Source organism: Borostomias antarcticus, assembly GCF_949987555.1.
Source record: "Borostomias antarcticus genome assembly, chromosome: 24".
NCBI classification, from domain to species: Eukaryota; Metazoa; Chordata; class Actinopteri; order Stomiiformes; family Stomiidae; genus Borostomias; species Borostomias antarcticus.
In genome coordinates this window covers 13,989,201-14,007,394 of record NC_140257.1, presented here as the reverse complement: position 1 = coordinate 14,007,394, position 18,194 = coordinate 13,989,201, and the positions used below count along the sequence as shown (strand labels likewise).

Genomic DNA, 18,194 nt, shown 5'->3' with positions numbered 1-18,194 from the left:
CATGACAGTGTATTATTCCGCCAGTGTCATTCAGGTTTAAAGAGGGCAGTCCATTAACACAGGATGCATTAATCCAGCTAGATAATCCTGCAGAGCCTGCCTGCCTGCCTGTGTCTGTGGGTCTGCCTATCTGTCTGTATGTCTCTCCGTCTTCCTGCCTGTCTGTCTTCCTGTCTGTCCATCTGTCTGCACCAAGGTTATTATAGTTAACGAAAACTAACTAAAAAACTAAAACTAGGTGTGAAAAAACATTTTAGTTAACTGAAATAAAAATAAACTACTTTACAAAAAAACTTTAACTAACTAAAACTGTATTGTGTGTTTACAAAACTAACTAAAATAAACTATAATTATTGAGAAAATGTCCTTAGTTTTAGTCTTTTTCATTTCATACATAAGCCTAATATTTTGGGTGGATATGAAATCTATCCTCCATTTTTTCTTAGCTGTGCCCCTGCGCAGAAGTAACCTGATGTGCGCCAGATGGTTTGTTTCACACGGAGTGAAACAACGTGAGCTCGCGAGATCAGGATAGTCTCATGAGGCAAGCGCAGAAGAAAAAAAAAAAGATAACTAATACTGAAACGAATAAAAACTAAACTAAAACTAAGCATTTTCAAAAACTAAAAACTAAACTAAACTAGCAAACCTGCTTTAAAACTAATCAAAACTAAACTGAAATTGAAAACAAAAAGTTAAAACGATATAAAAATAAAAACTAATGACAAAAGCAAAACTATTATAACCTTGGTCTGCACACATTGACTCCTGTGTGATCAATCTGAGATGAACCTGTCCAGACTAAGCTGTGTGTGAACCCTAAACTGCACGACACGCATAGCAAAACATGGATGGCCACCATTCAGTCTTCCAAGTCTTGAAAACAGGACTCTACATGAGTGCTGCTGGCTAGACACTCTTTATTCTGTCTATCAGTGAGGTACTCGGTACCCAAAAACCTAAAAGCGCTTGAAAATAGTTGAGCGTACAACATTTCTGGATAAACCGGCCTGCCCTCTCTACGGGGTGCAGCTTCCGTGCGCCGTGGCGTCCTCTGGAATGCACATCCGTTCACGGTCTACTCGCTTCCTGGGAAGCGACGTGTTCCTGGGTAGACCGGTGCACTTCTGAGGGTGTTGACGGGGGAGGTAAGTGGATAACGATGCACTCAGGGGCCCGAACATCCTCCATCCCTCCGTTCTGAACACTGAACACTCAACACCCTGCATGATGTCATCTCCGGGATGTTATGTAGAATATGGAGTGACTGATCGGGTGTGTTATTGGTGAGGGAGAGCTACGGTCATAATAAAAAACAATAGGAGCTATTTATAACTCTGTAAGCCTACTGTGGAGCTCATCTATAAGCTGCCTAGTGTACCTGAGTACAGTATGAGCCTGAAGGTGGGACAAACTGACAAACACAGACACACACACACCTAAACAAGCACACACACACCTAAACAAACAAACACACACACATACCTAAACAAACACAGACACACAAACATACCTAAACAAACAGACACCATGTTTCCATCCCCTTGTCAATCGAATTATGTGAAGATCGCAAAAAATATGAATGTGAATAAAGCCGGTGAACATGCGTTTCCATCTAGAGCTTTAAATCAGATAAAGCATTTATCACAAAAGCCTTTTATCGAACAAGAGAAAATCCAACGAGATCGACAGTACAAACTTTTTGTCGATTTTCATGACTTTTAATCGAATTTTACTGTTTCCATAAGACATTTTTAAATCGATATAACTTAACTCGCATAAAACGTGTGGATGGCTACAGACACACACACACACACCTAACCAAACACAAATGCACACACACAGTGTTACAGTATATAGAGTCCATGTAATAAATTGTGCATCCCTCTCTGCTATAAGGACAATGAAAAAAACGCATGTGCGCACACGCACGCACGCACACACACGCACACACACACACACACACGCCAACTGACCTGGACATGATTGTCGCCGGGACCCCTTCCCTCGCTCCATGGTGGTGGGGGGGAGGTGTGGGGGTCCTACGAACCCGGGCCAGTCTGCTATCCCCCAGGTAGGTACTAATCTCTGTCTGTCTGCCTGTCTGCCCGTCTATCTGTCCGTCTGCCTGTCTTGCTCTCTTGTCTGACTCTCTGACTAGATCATTCTCTCTCACTGGACCTGCACAGACTGCTGGCCTGGCTGTGCGTCTGTCTGGGAATGACAACGGAACACTAGAACTCAGTACTCTCTCTGCTCTGATCTGTGTAGCTTAGCAGCTTTGGTTCAGTTAGCAGTCGGATATCCGTGTGTGTGTGTGTGTGTGTGTGTTTAGCCTACTCTGTCCTACGCTGTCCAGTCAAGTACTGTGGGCTCTCAGGAAGCCGGCAGCACAACCTGAGCAGCTCCCTCACACACGTGCGTGCATATGCGCGCGCACACACACCGACACACACACACACACACACACACACGCAAACAGGGAGAAGAGAGAGGGAGAGAAGCAGTGAGGGAGAGAGAGAGAGAAGCAGTGGAGAGGGGGCCTTGGGAGGGAAGGCGTGAGGGGGAGGGAGGGGAGAGAGAGAGAGAGAGAGAGAGAGAGAGAGAGAGAGAGAAAGAGAGACATGACTAATACCAAAAAAACATCCATATCTGCTATAGGTGAAATACATGCAATGTGCAGCAGAAAGATTTGTCAGGAGTTACAACAAGAAAAGGACAGAATGTAATACAACCACCGTGAAGATGGCTGGACTATCTGCACCACACTGATCTCTGTATATAGACACACTGCATACAAAGAGAATGGATCCCCTTTAAATACATTTGTAAATGTGTATGTGTTTTTGCGGTGTTTACACAGTCCACAATTATTTGTATTTATATTTATAAAAATGTCCACATTGTTCTATTTAATTTATCTTTACTCATACACACAGCTCAGTGGAGTGCAAAGGAGAGGATGGGGAGGAAATATTTCTGCTCACACTGACACAGACTCAGAGGACATGAGGAGTGTAGGGGAGGGGGGGGGAGGAGGAGGAGGAGGAGGGGGAGGGGGGAGGAGGAGGGTGCAATCCACACCAACTGGCTGCCTAGCAAAGTCACCAGACTGCTGAGTGTTATGGTGACAGAGGCGTGGCCCAGTACAGGTGACACGGAGAGGTCACCACACCTGATGCAATGGAATACGCAGAAGCACAATGCAACGTTACACAATACAATGTTACACAATGCGAAATATGACATGTATTTTTATCCGTGTCCAAGCAAGGATTCTGTTAGGATCTCATTCCAACTATATGAACCACATCCTACAGTATCTACTGTTAACACTTTTTTGTGACTCTTGTAAATTTGGATTCTTTTGGATTGTCACAAAAAGTGATTCCTAACTGGATCTTTACCAATGATGGTGAGAGGCACCCAACAGTAGAGAGCTCACAACAGTAGAAACCAGAACTGTGCTGCTGCAGAACACAGCTAGATCACTAGTGCTGCCACAGATCACAGCTAGAGATCACTAGTGCTGCCACAGACCACAGCTAGATCACTAGTGCTACCACAGATCCCAGATAGATCACTAGTGCTACCACAGACCACAGCTAGATCACTAGTGCTGCCATAGACCACAGCTAGATCACTAGTGCTGCCATAGACCACAGCTAGATCACTAGTGCTGCCATAGACCACAGCTAGATCACTAATGCTGCCACAGACCACAGCTAGATCACTAGTGCTGCCATAGACCACAGCTAGATCACTAGTGCTACCACAGACCACAGCTAGATCACTAGTGCTACCATAGACCACAGCTAGAGATCACTAGTGCTGCCACAGACCACAGCTAGATCACTAGTGCTGCCACAGACCACAGCTAGATCACTAGTGCTGCCACAGACCACAGCTAGATCACTAGTGCTGCCATAGACCACAGCTAGATCACTAATGCTGCCACAGACCACAGCTAGATCACTAGTGCTGCCATAGACCACAGCTAGATCACTAGTGCTGCCACAGACCACAGCTAGATCACTAGTGCTGCCATAGACCACAGCTAGATCACTAGTGCTGCCATAGACCACAGCTAGATCACTAGTGCTGCCACAGACCACAGCTAGATCACTAGTGCTGCCATAGACCACAGCTAGATCACTAGTGCTGCCATAGACCACAGCTAGAGATCACTAGTGCTGCCACAGACCACAGCTAGATCACTAGTGCTGCCACAGACCACAGCTAGATCACTAGTGCTGCCATAGACCACAGCTAGATCACTAGTGCTGCCATAGACCACAGCTAGATCACTAGTGCTGCCACAGACCACAGCTAGATCACTAGTGCTACCACAGACCACAGCTAGATCACTAGTGCTGCCATAGACCACAGCTAGATCACTAGTGCTTCCATAGACCACAGCTAGAGATCACTAGTGCTGCCATAGACCACAGCTAGATCACTAGTGCTTCCATAGACCACAGCTAGATCACTAGTGCTGCCACAGACCACAGCTAGATCACTAGTGCTGCCACAGACCACAGCTATAGTGCTGCCATAGACCACAGCTAGATCACTAGTGCTGCCACAGACCACAGCTAGTCACATTTGAAAGGTTGAAACTCACTTGTTTGAAAGCTTGAAAAATGTTTCGCAATACTGAATCTAACTTTTGAAGGTTTGTACAATGTTTTGAAAGGCTGAAAAGAATATTTGAATCTCTGCAAAAAGTATTTGTATTGGAGTTTTCCTTCTTTACTACCGCAGCAGTCTTTTTTTCAGTGTATCCAAGATATTTTCCTAGTTTTGAATTTGCCACTGTTCTCCCAGGTAACTGGGTTAGAAACCCTGTAGCCTAAGTGGTGATGTGAAAACTGGTTTTCAAACGTTGAAAGTCGAGGTTTGCCCACACAGCTGTAACATCACGTCACCAGGCAGCGACACGGCTAAAAGCACTGAGGGTAAACTATAATATTAAAGTATCATATATCCTTGTGAGAAACTTGAGGAGAGGGACTGGAACACATTATCAACAACGCCAGCCTGTGGAATCCTGAGCCCCACCAAAGACTGTGCTGAAACATGTTGTTTTGGGCCTTCCAGCGTGATTCCATCACTTCCGTGGAGGTGGCTCAATAACATTACCGCCATCAAAAACACATACAGTATGCCTCAATACCATAATTGTTACCACTGAAACAAAACAACCAGGAAATCTTCCAGAAAAATCACAAGCTGCACTGTAGCTCTCGATCTTGTCTAGACAAGTCTGTTTCACAATGACGTTTGGCATCGCTATTTGTCAATCCTGACAAACCAAATTGTGAATAGGCCTATCTGCATGAGGCTTACAGTGTTGAGCCCAGATTCAAGTAGGCCTACAGCGGCTGATCAACAAAGCAGTAGGCTAGTTAGCTACAGAATGGAACAACACTATACAATTACTAGTGTGGACTGTCTTCCGACAGCTTACTTTGTCCTTACACATCCCCTGTTCGTCTGTCCTCACCTAGTCTATCCTGTAAACCAGTAAGCTACCGTATGCCTTAGCCTACCCCACCTTTACAAATAAACAATCAAACACACACTGGAGCTCTACTGTTAGTGACATTCGGTGACATTGACCTGTGCAATCAGCAACCAGCACTAATGGCTGATAAGAGCAGCCACAGGGCTAAGCTACCATGGAAACTCGTCTACAGATATGGAAACTCTCTGGTCCATGGTTATGTTCCTTTAGAGAGTTGTTGTTTTAACTGTTTTAACCCTACAAGGTAACCGGTAATCTCTCAGAGCAAGGTAATTTGATTTAGCAGAGAAAGGAACCAACCCGTGGCCCTCAGCTGAGCTGGCCGAGCCACCTTAGCCAACAGGTCAGGCCAATAATTGGCATCAACAGAGGGAGTGATTGGAAACAAACATCTGGCAAATCTCTGGCTTCCATTAGTGCCCCATGAAATGAGGTCCCTTTCCATACATAGCCTACCTGGCTAAGACCGTTTAGGTAGAAACGTATAAATCATGGAAAACAGTGTGCGAATATTCTCCTTTTTTCTACAACATGATCATCTTTCTATCCTGCACCTGCTGGAATAACGTGGGCGCGCGTGCACTCTCGTACTGCACATGCGCGCGCACGCACACACACACACACACACACGCACACACACACACACACACGCACACACACACACACACACACACGCACACACACACGCACACACACGCACACACACACAACCAGAGACGACAGCGCCGGGCGTCTAGTTTAAGGAACATTCCACACACACACACACACACACACACAATTTCCTTTCTGGGGGGGAACAGCTGGAACAATTGGAGCTGTCTTATTTACGACAAGTTAATGCTTGACTGAGAGGCGGCCAGAGAGGCGCTAGCTGGCGGCAATGCTGCCACAGAGTAACAGGGCTGGCGAGCTGCTGATAACACACGCAGAGACATGTGTGGACTTCACTGCCAGTGTTCACACACGGAGGCCGAAAAAGAGGGCGACGAAGTTTCGAATGAGAGAGAAGAAGGGAGTTAGGTGATAGCAAAGGGAGACAAAAACACAAACTAGAGAGGAAAGGGAAATGGATGAATGACCCCCCCAAAATGTCGCTGGAGTGGGTGGGTGGAGTGAGTGGAGCGAGTGAGAGGGGTGGAGACAGACAGAGATAGAGAGCTCCCAGGAAGTCATGTTGTTTTCCAAGAAGTTATTTATTAGTTATTTCAACATCAGATACGTTATAAGTTCAAGCGGACAAACAAACAAACAAAGCTAGACATGGATCAGCCTTGTGTGATAAAAAAAGGCGAACAATATGCTCAGAAGCTGCCCAGTTCACGTTCTTCATGACCATGCTCGTGTGTGTGTGTGTGTGTGTGTGTGTGTGTGTGTGTGTGTGTGTTCCCTGGTATGCCCAGCTCACCTGAGCACGGTGACAGAGCCTCCTCGTCCTCCTCTCTTAACACATTCCCGTGATGAGCTGGTCTGGGACCGCAGTCCTCCACCGGCACCACCGTGAAGTTGGTGGGCATTGTTCCCACACCGTGTGCGTGTTGCTCTACAGACTAATGCTCCTCTCTAGCCTTCTCACCTTGTACCGACTTTAGTCCAAACACTCTCTCTCTCTTACACACACTTGTTCTCTCTCTCTCTCTCTTAGACACACTTGTTCTCTCTCTCTCTCTCTCTCTCTCTCTCTCTCTCATACACACACTTGTTCTGACCTCATGTGATCAGTGTCTCATCAAATAAGAAGCGCGTGTTCTGGAACTCCTCCCCTTGGAGCATACACAAACTCACGCGTATGGCAAGAAAACAAAACTTTAGTTTTCCACATTCTCCTGTGCCAGAGACTAGCTGGGTCTAAAACGTACGACTTCCAATGTGCAACCATGAAACTGAATCGCTCTTCTACCGCTCTTTCTCAAGTTAATTTCTCTCGCTCGGGAGACAGATGTCTATGAGGTACAGGTAAACAATGGAGTATTTCCGTTCCCACACTGCATGGTGGGTAGATGTATTGGTTGAGGGAGGAAGGACACACACACACACACACACACACACACACACACACACACACACACACACACACACACACACACACACCACTGGGAAAGGAAAGTTGCTGGGAAGTATTATGAAAGAGGAAATAAGGCAGGCAATATTACATATCCTATGTTGACCCAGAGGAAGTGAGTCTGTTACAGTAGCCCCCTGTCCACGCTTGAACATGGCTCAGTCAAAAATAGCATGCACTATTATCCTGACCATAAAGTCCCTCCCTCATGGGTAGTTGGAGCGAGATAAGATAAGGCTCTGTCTAAATACCTTCACACCTGGGAAAATATGCTTGATCAGCACTTACGGATTCCTACAAGCATTTGCAGTTTTCACAGGGCGAGGATTGAATTTCACATTATCGTCCGATAAAAATGCCACATGGTTGATCGTAACAGAAGTTATAATACGTCTAGTATGGTTCTCTACTGAACATTCCATACATCAAACAACATGCTACAGGCAATATAGAAATACAATACATGATATATAATATATTCATTAATCACATTGGAATGAATAATGATGCCTTGCGGCCCTTTCTAAAATCATAAATTAATTATAACCTGCCATTTACAGCTCTCTTCCGCCACCTGGTGGTCGTAAAGGGACCAAACCAATAGCGCCGTAAAGGAGCTCAACCTGTCCGGAGCTAGGAGGAGATAGGGCCTGAGCCTGGAGAATTACCATTCGTGATACAAAACACGGTCACAGATTACATTAGATTAGATGAAATCATCACTTGCCTAAATGAGACGTCACCGGAAGGACACACCTATCACCCCTAAACACACTTTTAACCTGACCCCTCGCGCCCCAACCCATCACATAATTTAATGTTTTTTTTGTCATGTTATATTATGTCATATCAGTCCATATCCGAAATACATCAATCAAAATCGATCAAAAGATGAGTCATGTCTTAGAATAGTTGAAATGTGGGCGGATAGACTCTGGAGCAGGACAGGGACAGCGGGGCGCCAGGTTTATCAGCATCAGGACCAGAATAATGCCCGTCAGGGATCCAATCCAATCGAGAATTGCAGCGTCCTTTAAAAATGAGGCGGTGCTTTAGCTTTAGCGCTTGGAGGGATGCTGGCTCAAAGGACGGATTAATTGACAGCAAGTGAATTATCTTGGAAATGTTATTAAAATAATGTTTTTTTTGTGTGTTTTTTTGTTGAAGGAAAAAAGCAGTAAGCCAGCCTAAAAGAGATCCACGTAACCGCGTGGTTCTGATTTGGGGGGAAGCGACAGCAGCAGCGCAGAGTGCGGACTTTCGACTACCCGTGAGATCCTCTCGGTCCAACTTTGCGAACCACAGGGAATACGTGACCAACATGCCTGTCAGACGGGGACACGTCGCAGCTCAAAACACCTTTTTGGATAGAATAATACAAAAATTCGAAGGACAGAGTAAGTAGGCTAATTTCAAATTAGCAACCCGGGAACTCATTGTATTGTAGGCTAGCCTACTGCTGAAAGATAAAACAAATCTCTTGACACGAAAAGTTGTGATGATGTCTAAATACAGTAGACACGTGCAGAATATACGCGGACTTTTCATAGTAGTTGTGTTACAATAAAACAGAAAGTTCAGATATAAGATCTGACAATGCGTCTGTATAGTTGGCTGTATAAAGCCATGCCAAGTGGATTGCATGCATCATATATTTCAGTATCCTTTTCTTTGTCTATGGTGTGTAGTCTCTACACCATCATTAAAAAGAATGCGCTTCAAGGTCAAGACCAAGATGTTTTATTGGCCATGTAGCCTATATGGTTCACACATACTAGGAATTTGACTAGGATAATGGCAAATTATCGATGTTGCCGACGACAGGACGGTGCAAATGCAATAAAAAAAACAGTGGAAATTCAAAATACAGTGCAATATACAAAATATGATAGGCTATACTATGAAGAAGGGAGGCACAAATGCAATTTACGTCATATATACAGAATGGAGTGTGGTGTATGTACTTGATAGATGAGCGATGTTTTCTGTATACAGTTTGTGCAATGTGTATGCCGTTGAGATATGAGGAGCAGTCAGAGGTCGTGTGCAAGTGGTGCAAAGGGTATAGAGTCAGGGGGGGGGGGGGGGGGGGCGTGGTGGGACATGAGCCGTGTTAATGAGTCTGTGGGGAAGAAGTTCACAGTAAAGCCCAGTGTTATGCATTCAAGAACTTTCAATTCAATCATTTTTATTTGAAACTATACCAATTGACGTCACACATGCAACATAACACCACAGGAGAAAACAAATAACATAATAAAATACAACTCATAAACAGTTTGAAAAGGGGATGGAAGAAGCTATGTTTATCCGTTTCCAACCCCCGATATCAATTTCCAACCCCCAACAGTTGTCTCCTCTTTCTACATAAATACAAGAGGCTGAAGGCTCAGGGCCTTGGTCTGTTTTTAGGACAAGATTATGTAAAGATATAGACTCTCTGAAGGTAATGACAAGCATCATTGACTGGTAATTCTTGTGGAGACGAGGACAAGGACAGAACTAAAGCCAACACACTGACTGTTGAAAGTTCTAGTACAGAAATCCCAGTGTGGGTTTCTCCTTGAGGTCTGGACTCTCATGTAATATTTCATTATGCAAAAAAAAGTTTATACTGTATAGGCTACAGACAGAGCACTTCTCAGGTCAGACAGAACCATTATGGGGTTCAAACTGCACCTTTTTTACAGGATTCTTTAATAGAGGCGAAATTCTAATTTGGTCCCAAAAGGGATCTGACAAAGGTTCTGTCTGGAACATTTTTTTTCAAAGAGTTTGAAGTATTTCTCAGGGGGTTTTTACATAATCAATTGATCTACACTTTTGTAGTAGTAGGCTCCAGGAAAAAACGTTTTGCCTTTCAGGGGATGCACTAACACTCAGTAGGGCGCTCCCAGAGGAATCTTCTCACATCTTTAACACTGATAAATAATTCAGTTTACAGCCTCCTCCTCCTCGCCCCCTCCCGCCATCGTGTTAACTCTCTCCTTCTCCTCCCTCCCCAGACCATCGTGTTAACTCTCTCCTTCTCCTCCCCCCCCCAGACCGCAAGTTCATCATCGCCAACGCGCGCGTGGAGAACTGCGCCATTATCTTCTGCAACGACGCCTTCTGCGGCATGTGTGGCTACACGCGCTCCGAGGTCATGCAGAAGCCGTGCACCTGCAGTTTCCTGTACGGGCCGCACACGCGGAGGCCCGCCGTGGCCCAGATGGCCAAGGCTCTGCTGGGCTCCGAGGAGAGGAAGCTGGAGATCTCCCTCTACACCAAAGATGGTACGACCCAAACCCCGCTCTCCCATCCCATCAAACATGTAAACGTTGTGAGCTAGACTCGGAGAGGAAGCTCTCCACCTGACGTCAAAGACATTACCACCTGTTATGAAGGCTTACAAGTGTCATTTAGCAGGCGTAGAGTCACTACATTTTGTATGAGAATACATCAGATTAGTAGATAACTTAGTACCAGAGATCCAGTCCCTCCCCCAGCCCAGTATACAGTAGTTTTATCACTTAAACATGGTTTAGATATACGACCCACTTTGTATTGGTTTGTTATTTTCTATATTGTATTGTTGTCAAGTTGTCAACTATTTATAGGACACGTTTCATGACATAAAATTCAATTCAAAGTGCTTTACACAAGAGCCATTAAAAACAAAAACCCAAATATCAATTTAAACATAATAAAAATAGAAGGCAATAAAAAAAGTAAGATCAAATAGAATGGTATAGTAAAATACAGTAAAATGCGACAAAAAAGAGAAAAAAGTCAGTCCAAAAAAAGTCAATTAAAAGCAAGTTTTGAGCTGCCTCTTAAAACTGTCAACTGAGGTTGCCTGTCCAATGTGAGGGGGGAGCAGGTTCAAATCCTCGGTGCATATCTACTGAAGCATCACCGTGCCTCTCGGTGATTGACTTCATAGTTCTGTCACATGTGCTTTTCACCCTCTTTTCTCGTGGTCTCCAATGAAAGTAGTCAGAGTGATGTCTGCCTACAAGAAAATAGCAAGTAGCTAACAGTTTATTTGAGTAACTAATGTTCAGACGGTTAGTAATTTGTTGCTTACAGTCACAGAGTAATTTGAGGTGAGTTAAGTGCATATAAAGAAGTTTGTAGAGATCTTGATCGCGTGTTTAAGCTGAGATACATTAATTTACTGTGAGCGCTCGTGCCTCGACAAGCATGGTAGACTTTAGACACAACACCGGACGGTCATAGTGGACTTTAGACACAGTACCGGGCAGCCATTTTGTCGAGCCATTCAATAAGAGCAGCCGATGTAGCGTGCCCAAGAGGAGGACATCAGACCGCCATTCTTCAACATCATCATCATCAACATCATCATCATACATCATCCCCACATTTGGACTTCCTCACAACAAGAGCTCCCCATACTGCTCCCACTAGACATAAGATTTAGGATATTAGTTTAAATAAATAGGATTCTACAGCCCCCCCAACTTCGCTCTAACTGCAGCACCGATAGAGTGCAGGTCACAAGCACAACTAGCTTAGTTCTACCTAGAACTAACCACCCAGATCCAGTCAACACCCCTGCTCGTCACAGTATGGGTGATGTAGCTAGTCTAAGTGCCGGCAGCTTCACCCAGCTTAGAAGGAGTAGTAGCTCTAGCTCGACTACCTCAACCGCTAGTTGTAGTGCAGAGAGAAGGCATCAGTTGAGCAGAGATGACCTGACTCAGACTAGGCCAAGCAGCCCTGGTGCAAACAGCTTCCTGTCCTCTAGAAGGGGCTCAAACAGCTCTGTATCATCTAGAAAGAGTCAAAGCAGAGTACTGCTGGATAATAGTTAGACAGCGGGCCACGACTGTTGTGTAAGCAGCGCCACGAAAGGACGAAGTTGCTCGTAAATATGAGAGCGCATACAGTCCGCAACTGCGGAGGAGACGACGCGAGTCGCTCTCGAAAGAGAACGCAAAAACCGTCTGCAGCCGCCGAGAACAGAGAGCGGCTTACGCGGGAAACGCCGAGGCGACGAGCGGAGTCGACCAGGGCTGCTCTCGAAAGAGCGCGCCTACGGGACGCAGCTGCCCAGAACGGAGGGCGACACATGCGGGAGGCCATGTTGGATCTAGCCAGACAAAATTATGACGCTTTGAGAGAGTCTACGCCGCTGCAAATTGCAGCCGCCGAGCAACAAGTAGAACTAGTTGCTAGCACTCTCCAGAGTCTCAGAGTCTTCCCCCCAGAGTCTGCCCCCAACCCGATCATCAAGGAAGGCGCAAATCGTTGTGACAACAATCCCCATGAGGCTTGGGAACACTCCTTGATAAATCACAGCCGGAGACTTACAAATATGCCGTCCTACTCAGGCAACGAAAACACCCTCGAGCACACAGCCTAGTGCTAGCCCACGCTAAATCAGACAGCCCTACACAGCTTCCCCTAGAAGCACCGGATGATTTATACAGGCGACCCTGGCAATTTGAGCAACGACCACAGGCCAGAGATGATAGAGCACTGGATGGTCTTTCAGTTCGAGTGCAATCACTAGTGGGGGTGTTGAAGCCCTGAAGCAGGACGGACTCTTTGAACTCAACCACAGCTCAAACGTGAAGCACATCCTCAGCAAAATACCCAAACACAGGCAGGAACATAATCACCACCCCCCCCAAACAGCCCTGGACCGTCTCTAGATGACCTCTCGACCTCCCTTTGAGACAAGGTCAGGAGCTTTAGCATATAGCCCTCCCCTCAAGAACCTACTCATCAGGAGAAATATTTAAAAAAGGCAGTAGGAGTGAGCCCCCCCACAACGCCTCCGAATGCAACCTGAAGAAGAAGTGCAGCCATTGCCAATATACCCACCTTGACGCCCTACGCGAAGCCAGCCGCACGGATAAAGCCGCACATCCAGAACGAGGGTTTCACCCCAACTCAATGTCTCTTCAGTAGAGTGATCTCCCCTGAACTACTACTGAAGAGTGTTGAACGGCCGTGGCATTTAGACACCCAAACCAAAGTGGAGGCTCAGGATGAGACAGAGCTCAAGAAATCACTCCTCGGGGCGCCCCGGTAGCTCAATGGGTTGGGGCACGTACCATATAAAGGCTAGTCCTTAACACAGTGGCGTGGGTTCGAATCCGGCCCACACCCTTTGCTGGATGTCTTTCCCTCTTTCTCTCTCCTGCCTTTCCTGTAGCTCAGTTGGTAGAGCGGGTCGTTCAATGATCGAAGGGTCAGCGGTTCGAATCCCAGCTGCGACTGTCCACATGTCGAAGTGTCCTTGAGCAAGACACCTAACCCCAAATTGCATGGCAGCTACCGCCATTGGTGTGTGAATGGGTGAATGAGAGGCCATTGTAAAGCGCTTTGAGTGCCGCTAAGGTGAATGGGTGAATGAGAGGCCATTGTAAAGCGCTTTGAGTGCCGCTAAGGTGGAAAAGCGCTATATAAGTGCAGTCCATTTACCATTTCCTGTCAGTCCTTACACTGTCCTATCCTAATAAAGCAGAAATGCCCTAAAAAATGTCTTTAAAAACAAACAAATAAATAAATAAATCACTCCTCTGCTGACTTTAGCCCCCGAGGTCGATACCCAAGGCCTCATAAGAGTAAGCAGCAGGCTGCGCCATGCTACAGACCTAGCGGAGGATGCTAAGCACCCCATTATCCTAGGAACCAGGCACCGTGTCACCGTGCTAATAATACAGAAATATGATCAAGCGGTGTCACGCCAGAGCGGAGAGAGAGTCTTCGCGGAGATCCGGAGGTGGGATTGTATTCTCCAAAGGAGAGAGGCTGTGTGTTGAGTCCAGAGGACGTGCACAGACAGTCAAAAGTGGAGAGAATGGCAGATACCCCCCCCCGGCCATCTCAAAATAGGACAGCAGCAGCGTTCCACTTTACAGGAGTAGACTGCTTCGGACTGAGAAACGACAGGGAATAGTTTGCAAATGTATGACGACCAGAGCAGTACAGTAACTCTATGTAGGGTACAGTACGGTCAGCTGAACGTACCTTAGTGGGGCCACTCCCCCACCTTGAGGACATCTACACCAGTAGATGCAAGCAAAGATGGTACGACCCCCACCGCAAAGATATGACCCACAGTGTTAGTTACATACAGTACATGGCAAAGGGTAACGCTAAGGTAGAGGTCGAGGGGAGATCTCCCTCTATACCAAAGATGGTATGGTCCACTCTGTCAAACCCTGATTGGGCTGATGTGTGGTAGTGCTTGGGGTGGGGGGAGTGGAATGTGGAAAGATTCACTTCTGTGGCCTTCATCTGACGCAGGTCCACAAAAAGGTAAAAGTGCAATGCTGCTGTTGCCACACCACAGAGGCACCGCAGCTGTTACTGAACCCCTAATTAGACAAGAGAGGAGAAGATTCAGGCAGATTGAAAAGATTTGCAGCCTACTGTTCAGCTCGCACAGGCACGTGGTCGCAGCTATCGCAAAGAAAAGAAAAGAAAATAAAAAAGAAAAGAAATAATTAATTAAATCATTAATTAATTAGTTAATTAATTAATTAATTAACACAGAATTGATTGGTTACCACCGATGCGGTATATTCGCCTTAACTTTTAACTCTCCACTACATATCTCTTGTGAGGTTAAAAACCAGCAACATTGTAGTCGCGATGTCCTGTCTCCTCTACTTCTGCAGAGGTCTGCACCACCTCTGCTGAGCTGGTTAGAAATGAGAGACACAGAGAGAGAGAGAGAGAGAGAGAGACAGAGAGAGAGAGAGAGACAGAGAGAAAGAGAGAGAGAGGGAGAGAGATGTTCTATAGATAGTCCTTTTATATGAAGGCCGTCTGATTGGATCCTTTTCTACCTGCCTCATCTCTCTCTGCGTGTTGGGATGATTGGGATTTCAACAGTTACACACACACACACACACACACACACACACACACACACACACACACACACACACACACACACACACAGAACACAGTGATGCAGTGGTGGCTCTCTATTATGCAGGCGATGTGGTCTCCAGTACAGTTATGCTGCTGTTACAGTTAAGAGCTGATCTTACTGACAGTTCCCTGATCTACAGTTAAGTTATGGGGGTATTAAACTTCATATACACCAATTAATTTGTTGACTAACCTTGGAAGTACTCCTTCAAACCTGTTAGCGAAATGCCATTTAGGTGTATTCAACATTTGCAACATGTGTACACTTTCTGATAGGTTGGTGGTGTCACTGATATATTTTGCGCTCATTGTCACCAAAACAACTCCATGATTGTTTTAAGACACCTTGTCTGCGCCACTGAATGCTAGCTGACTGGAAAAAACGTGTGGAAACAGCTTGTTTTTGCTTATGGTCATGCAGACATTTAACAGTGACAAGCAAAATGTGTCATCAATAACTTCTTAGAAATGAATCCCCCAAAAAGCAATCACAGTGAATGTTAAACTAGGGGGGTCTATTGACCAGAAACAGTGGGTGTGTTCCACCTGCAGTACATCAAATAAATCAACACACTAATGATGAGAGTTCCAGTTCATGAATATATGAGTTTGTTATGTTTATGTTATGTTTATATTTTTTGTAATTTGACCGTGAAGAATAGTAAAATCACAGCTTTTTTCAACAACAGGTTGGTGAAATATTATTTGCAAGTACTGTCTTATAATACTTGTGGTGCCCTTCATTTGTCAAACCTGGGTCGATGAAACCAATGGACCTGTGCAACTATAAGTGCAAACTTCAAGGGAAACACAATGCACCTTGATTACTTTGAATACCTCATTGATCAGTGGAATTGACCCACGTCTGACACAGTACAAGCAGACCCAGTCTAATCTGTGTCTTTGTGCGTCTGTCTACGCATTTTCCACACACCCACTGCTCCCCTTCAAACGCTGAGAGCAGATCGTGCAGACGCTGTGCTTCGACCTCTTACGTAACAACCGCAAATCCAGTGGGTACTCCTGGGATGTGAGTGGCGTCGTGAGTAATCGTCCTTGGAGCTGTTACAACGTTCGCTTCCTATTGTTCTGGTTCACCCCTCTCTCCCACTTAACCTACGCCTCCTCCATTCAAAGGCCAGGCTTTTAAAAACGGAGAAATATATTCTAGACACAGTCCAAACATGACCACCTGCCTGTACAACCCTGATATTTATTTAAAACCCGTGGCTACCTGCAGTACCACCCTGGCATTTCTTTTCTACTTCTCTTCATTGTCAGCACAGTGAATTATAAAACTATTTGAAAGCATCCAGTTAAAAAGAGAGTCGCAAAAAAACAAAAACGTTTCACTTTAGTTGCATGCTGTGATCATAACCTGAAATATCTCCTGGCTACACTGGCCAACGACGGCAACCTTGAGACAACCTCCGTGAAAAACAGCCAGACGTGGGAATGAATGTGTTCGCCAGTTTCAGGGCAACTGGCGTATTTTGTGCCTCTGACGCTGAAGATGTACAGTGATAATCTAGCGCGCTCCTGAGTGACTGGGCCCTCTCCTGTGGTTGGATGACCTTGCTAAAGGAGCTCACACACGCTGACAGACTGGGATGCACTCACGGCGATGGAGAGGACAGTCCATTTGTATCCTTCAACAGTTTGATTAAAGCTACTGTAGTTTCATAAGATGGTTTCATATACAGTATTCCTGGGAAACGGTTGTGGTCTTCCATCAGCCATTTGACATGTATGCTAGGGCAGCACTGGGTGATTGATTGATTGACAGATTAATTGAATAATTGATTTGTTAATAATTGATTAGTTGATTGTTTGATTGTTTGATTGACTGATTGATTGATTGATTTCTATGTACATGTAGGAATTCACAAGTTCCAAGAGCAACGGAATGAATGGTTGACAACAATAACGCCACGTTCAAACTGGATGTGACAGCGCCGACAAGCATCAATACTCAAGCGAGCCGGGCTGTTCACACCAGAAGTGCATTTCTCCGCGCTGGTAACCAAGCAACCCTGCTCCTCTACTTTAATCACAAGCGTTCGCTCGCGGCTCGAGAAAAAGTAGACGAGACGCCGATTCTTCTGCTTCGCTGTGCCTGTGCGTCTAGTCTGATCCCGCCGTAATGATGAACAGAATGAATGGTCGGCGTCCCATACCAGGTCCAGCACTCACTCTCCCATAACCCACCTCACCACTGAAGGCCAAACCATCGCTCTCTTTTCCTCAATCACCAACCTCTGTCAAGTCTGATCGCTCCCTGTCGACACCCACATCAAACATCTCTGTAAGGCATCATTCTACCACCTTAAAAACTTCGCCAAACTCTGTCCCACTTTAACCTTGACTGATGCTGAGAAGCTTGTCCATGCCTTTGTCTCCTTAATGGGTCACACTTTACAATAAGGGTCACAAAAAACATGAGTTAACTGTTAACTAATGCTTATTTAGGGTTAGGTTAGGTTACTAATGTTAATTAATACCTTAGTTAGGGTTAGGGTTAGGTGAGTTAACCTTAGTTAACATAAATAACATTAGTAAATGGTTAATAGAGACATTAGTAAACTGTTACTTAATGCTTAATAATGCATTAACTAATGCTTATTAATGTACCCTTATTGTAAAGTGTTACCCCTTAAGGCTGGACTACTGCAACGCACTGTTCAAACTGTGGCAAATGTTCATGGGATCCCT

At 45.4% G+C, this 18,194-nt stretch overlaps 2 protein-coding genes across 2 annotated transcripts in view; one reads left to right on the top strand and one right to left on the bottom strand.

Moving 5' to 3' along the window:
• Positions 1 to 7,041, bottom strand: part of LOC311325573 (solute carrier family 12 member 7-like) — a gene marked incomplete at both ends in the record, with an annotated part of 30,050 nt that extends 23,009 nt beyond the window's left edge. Inside the window, one exon of the mRNA XM_084458294.1 lies at positions 6,933 to 7,041. Within this exon, the coding sequence (XP_084314420.1) occupies positions 6,933 to 7,041 (109 nt within the window). The remainder of the gene's footprint in view (positions 1 to 6,932) is intronic.
• Positions 7,042 to 8,907: 1,866 nt separating this feature from the next.
• LOC311325572 (voltage-gated inwardly rectifying potassium channel KCNH6-like) overlaps positions 8,908 to 18,194 on the top strand; it is a gene marked incomplete at both ends in the record, with an annotated part of 56,917 nt that continues 47,630 nt past the window's right edge. The window contains 2 exons of the mRNA XM_084458293.1: positions 8,908 to 8,983; positions 10,631 to 10,861. Coding sequence (XP_084314419.1) covers positions 8,908 to 8,983; positions 10,631 to 10,861 — 307 coding nt within the window. The remainder of the gene's footprint in view (positions 8,984 to 10,630; positions 10,862 to 18,194) is intronic.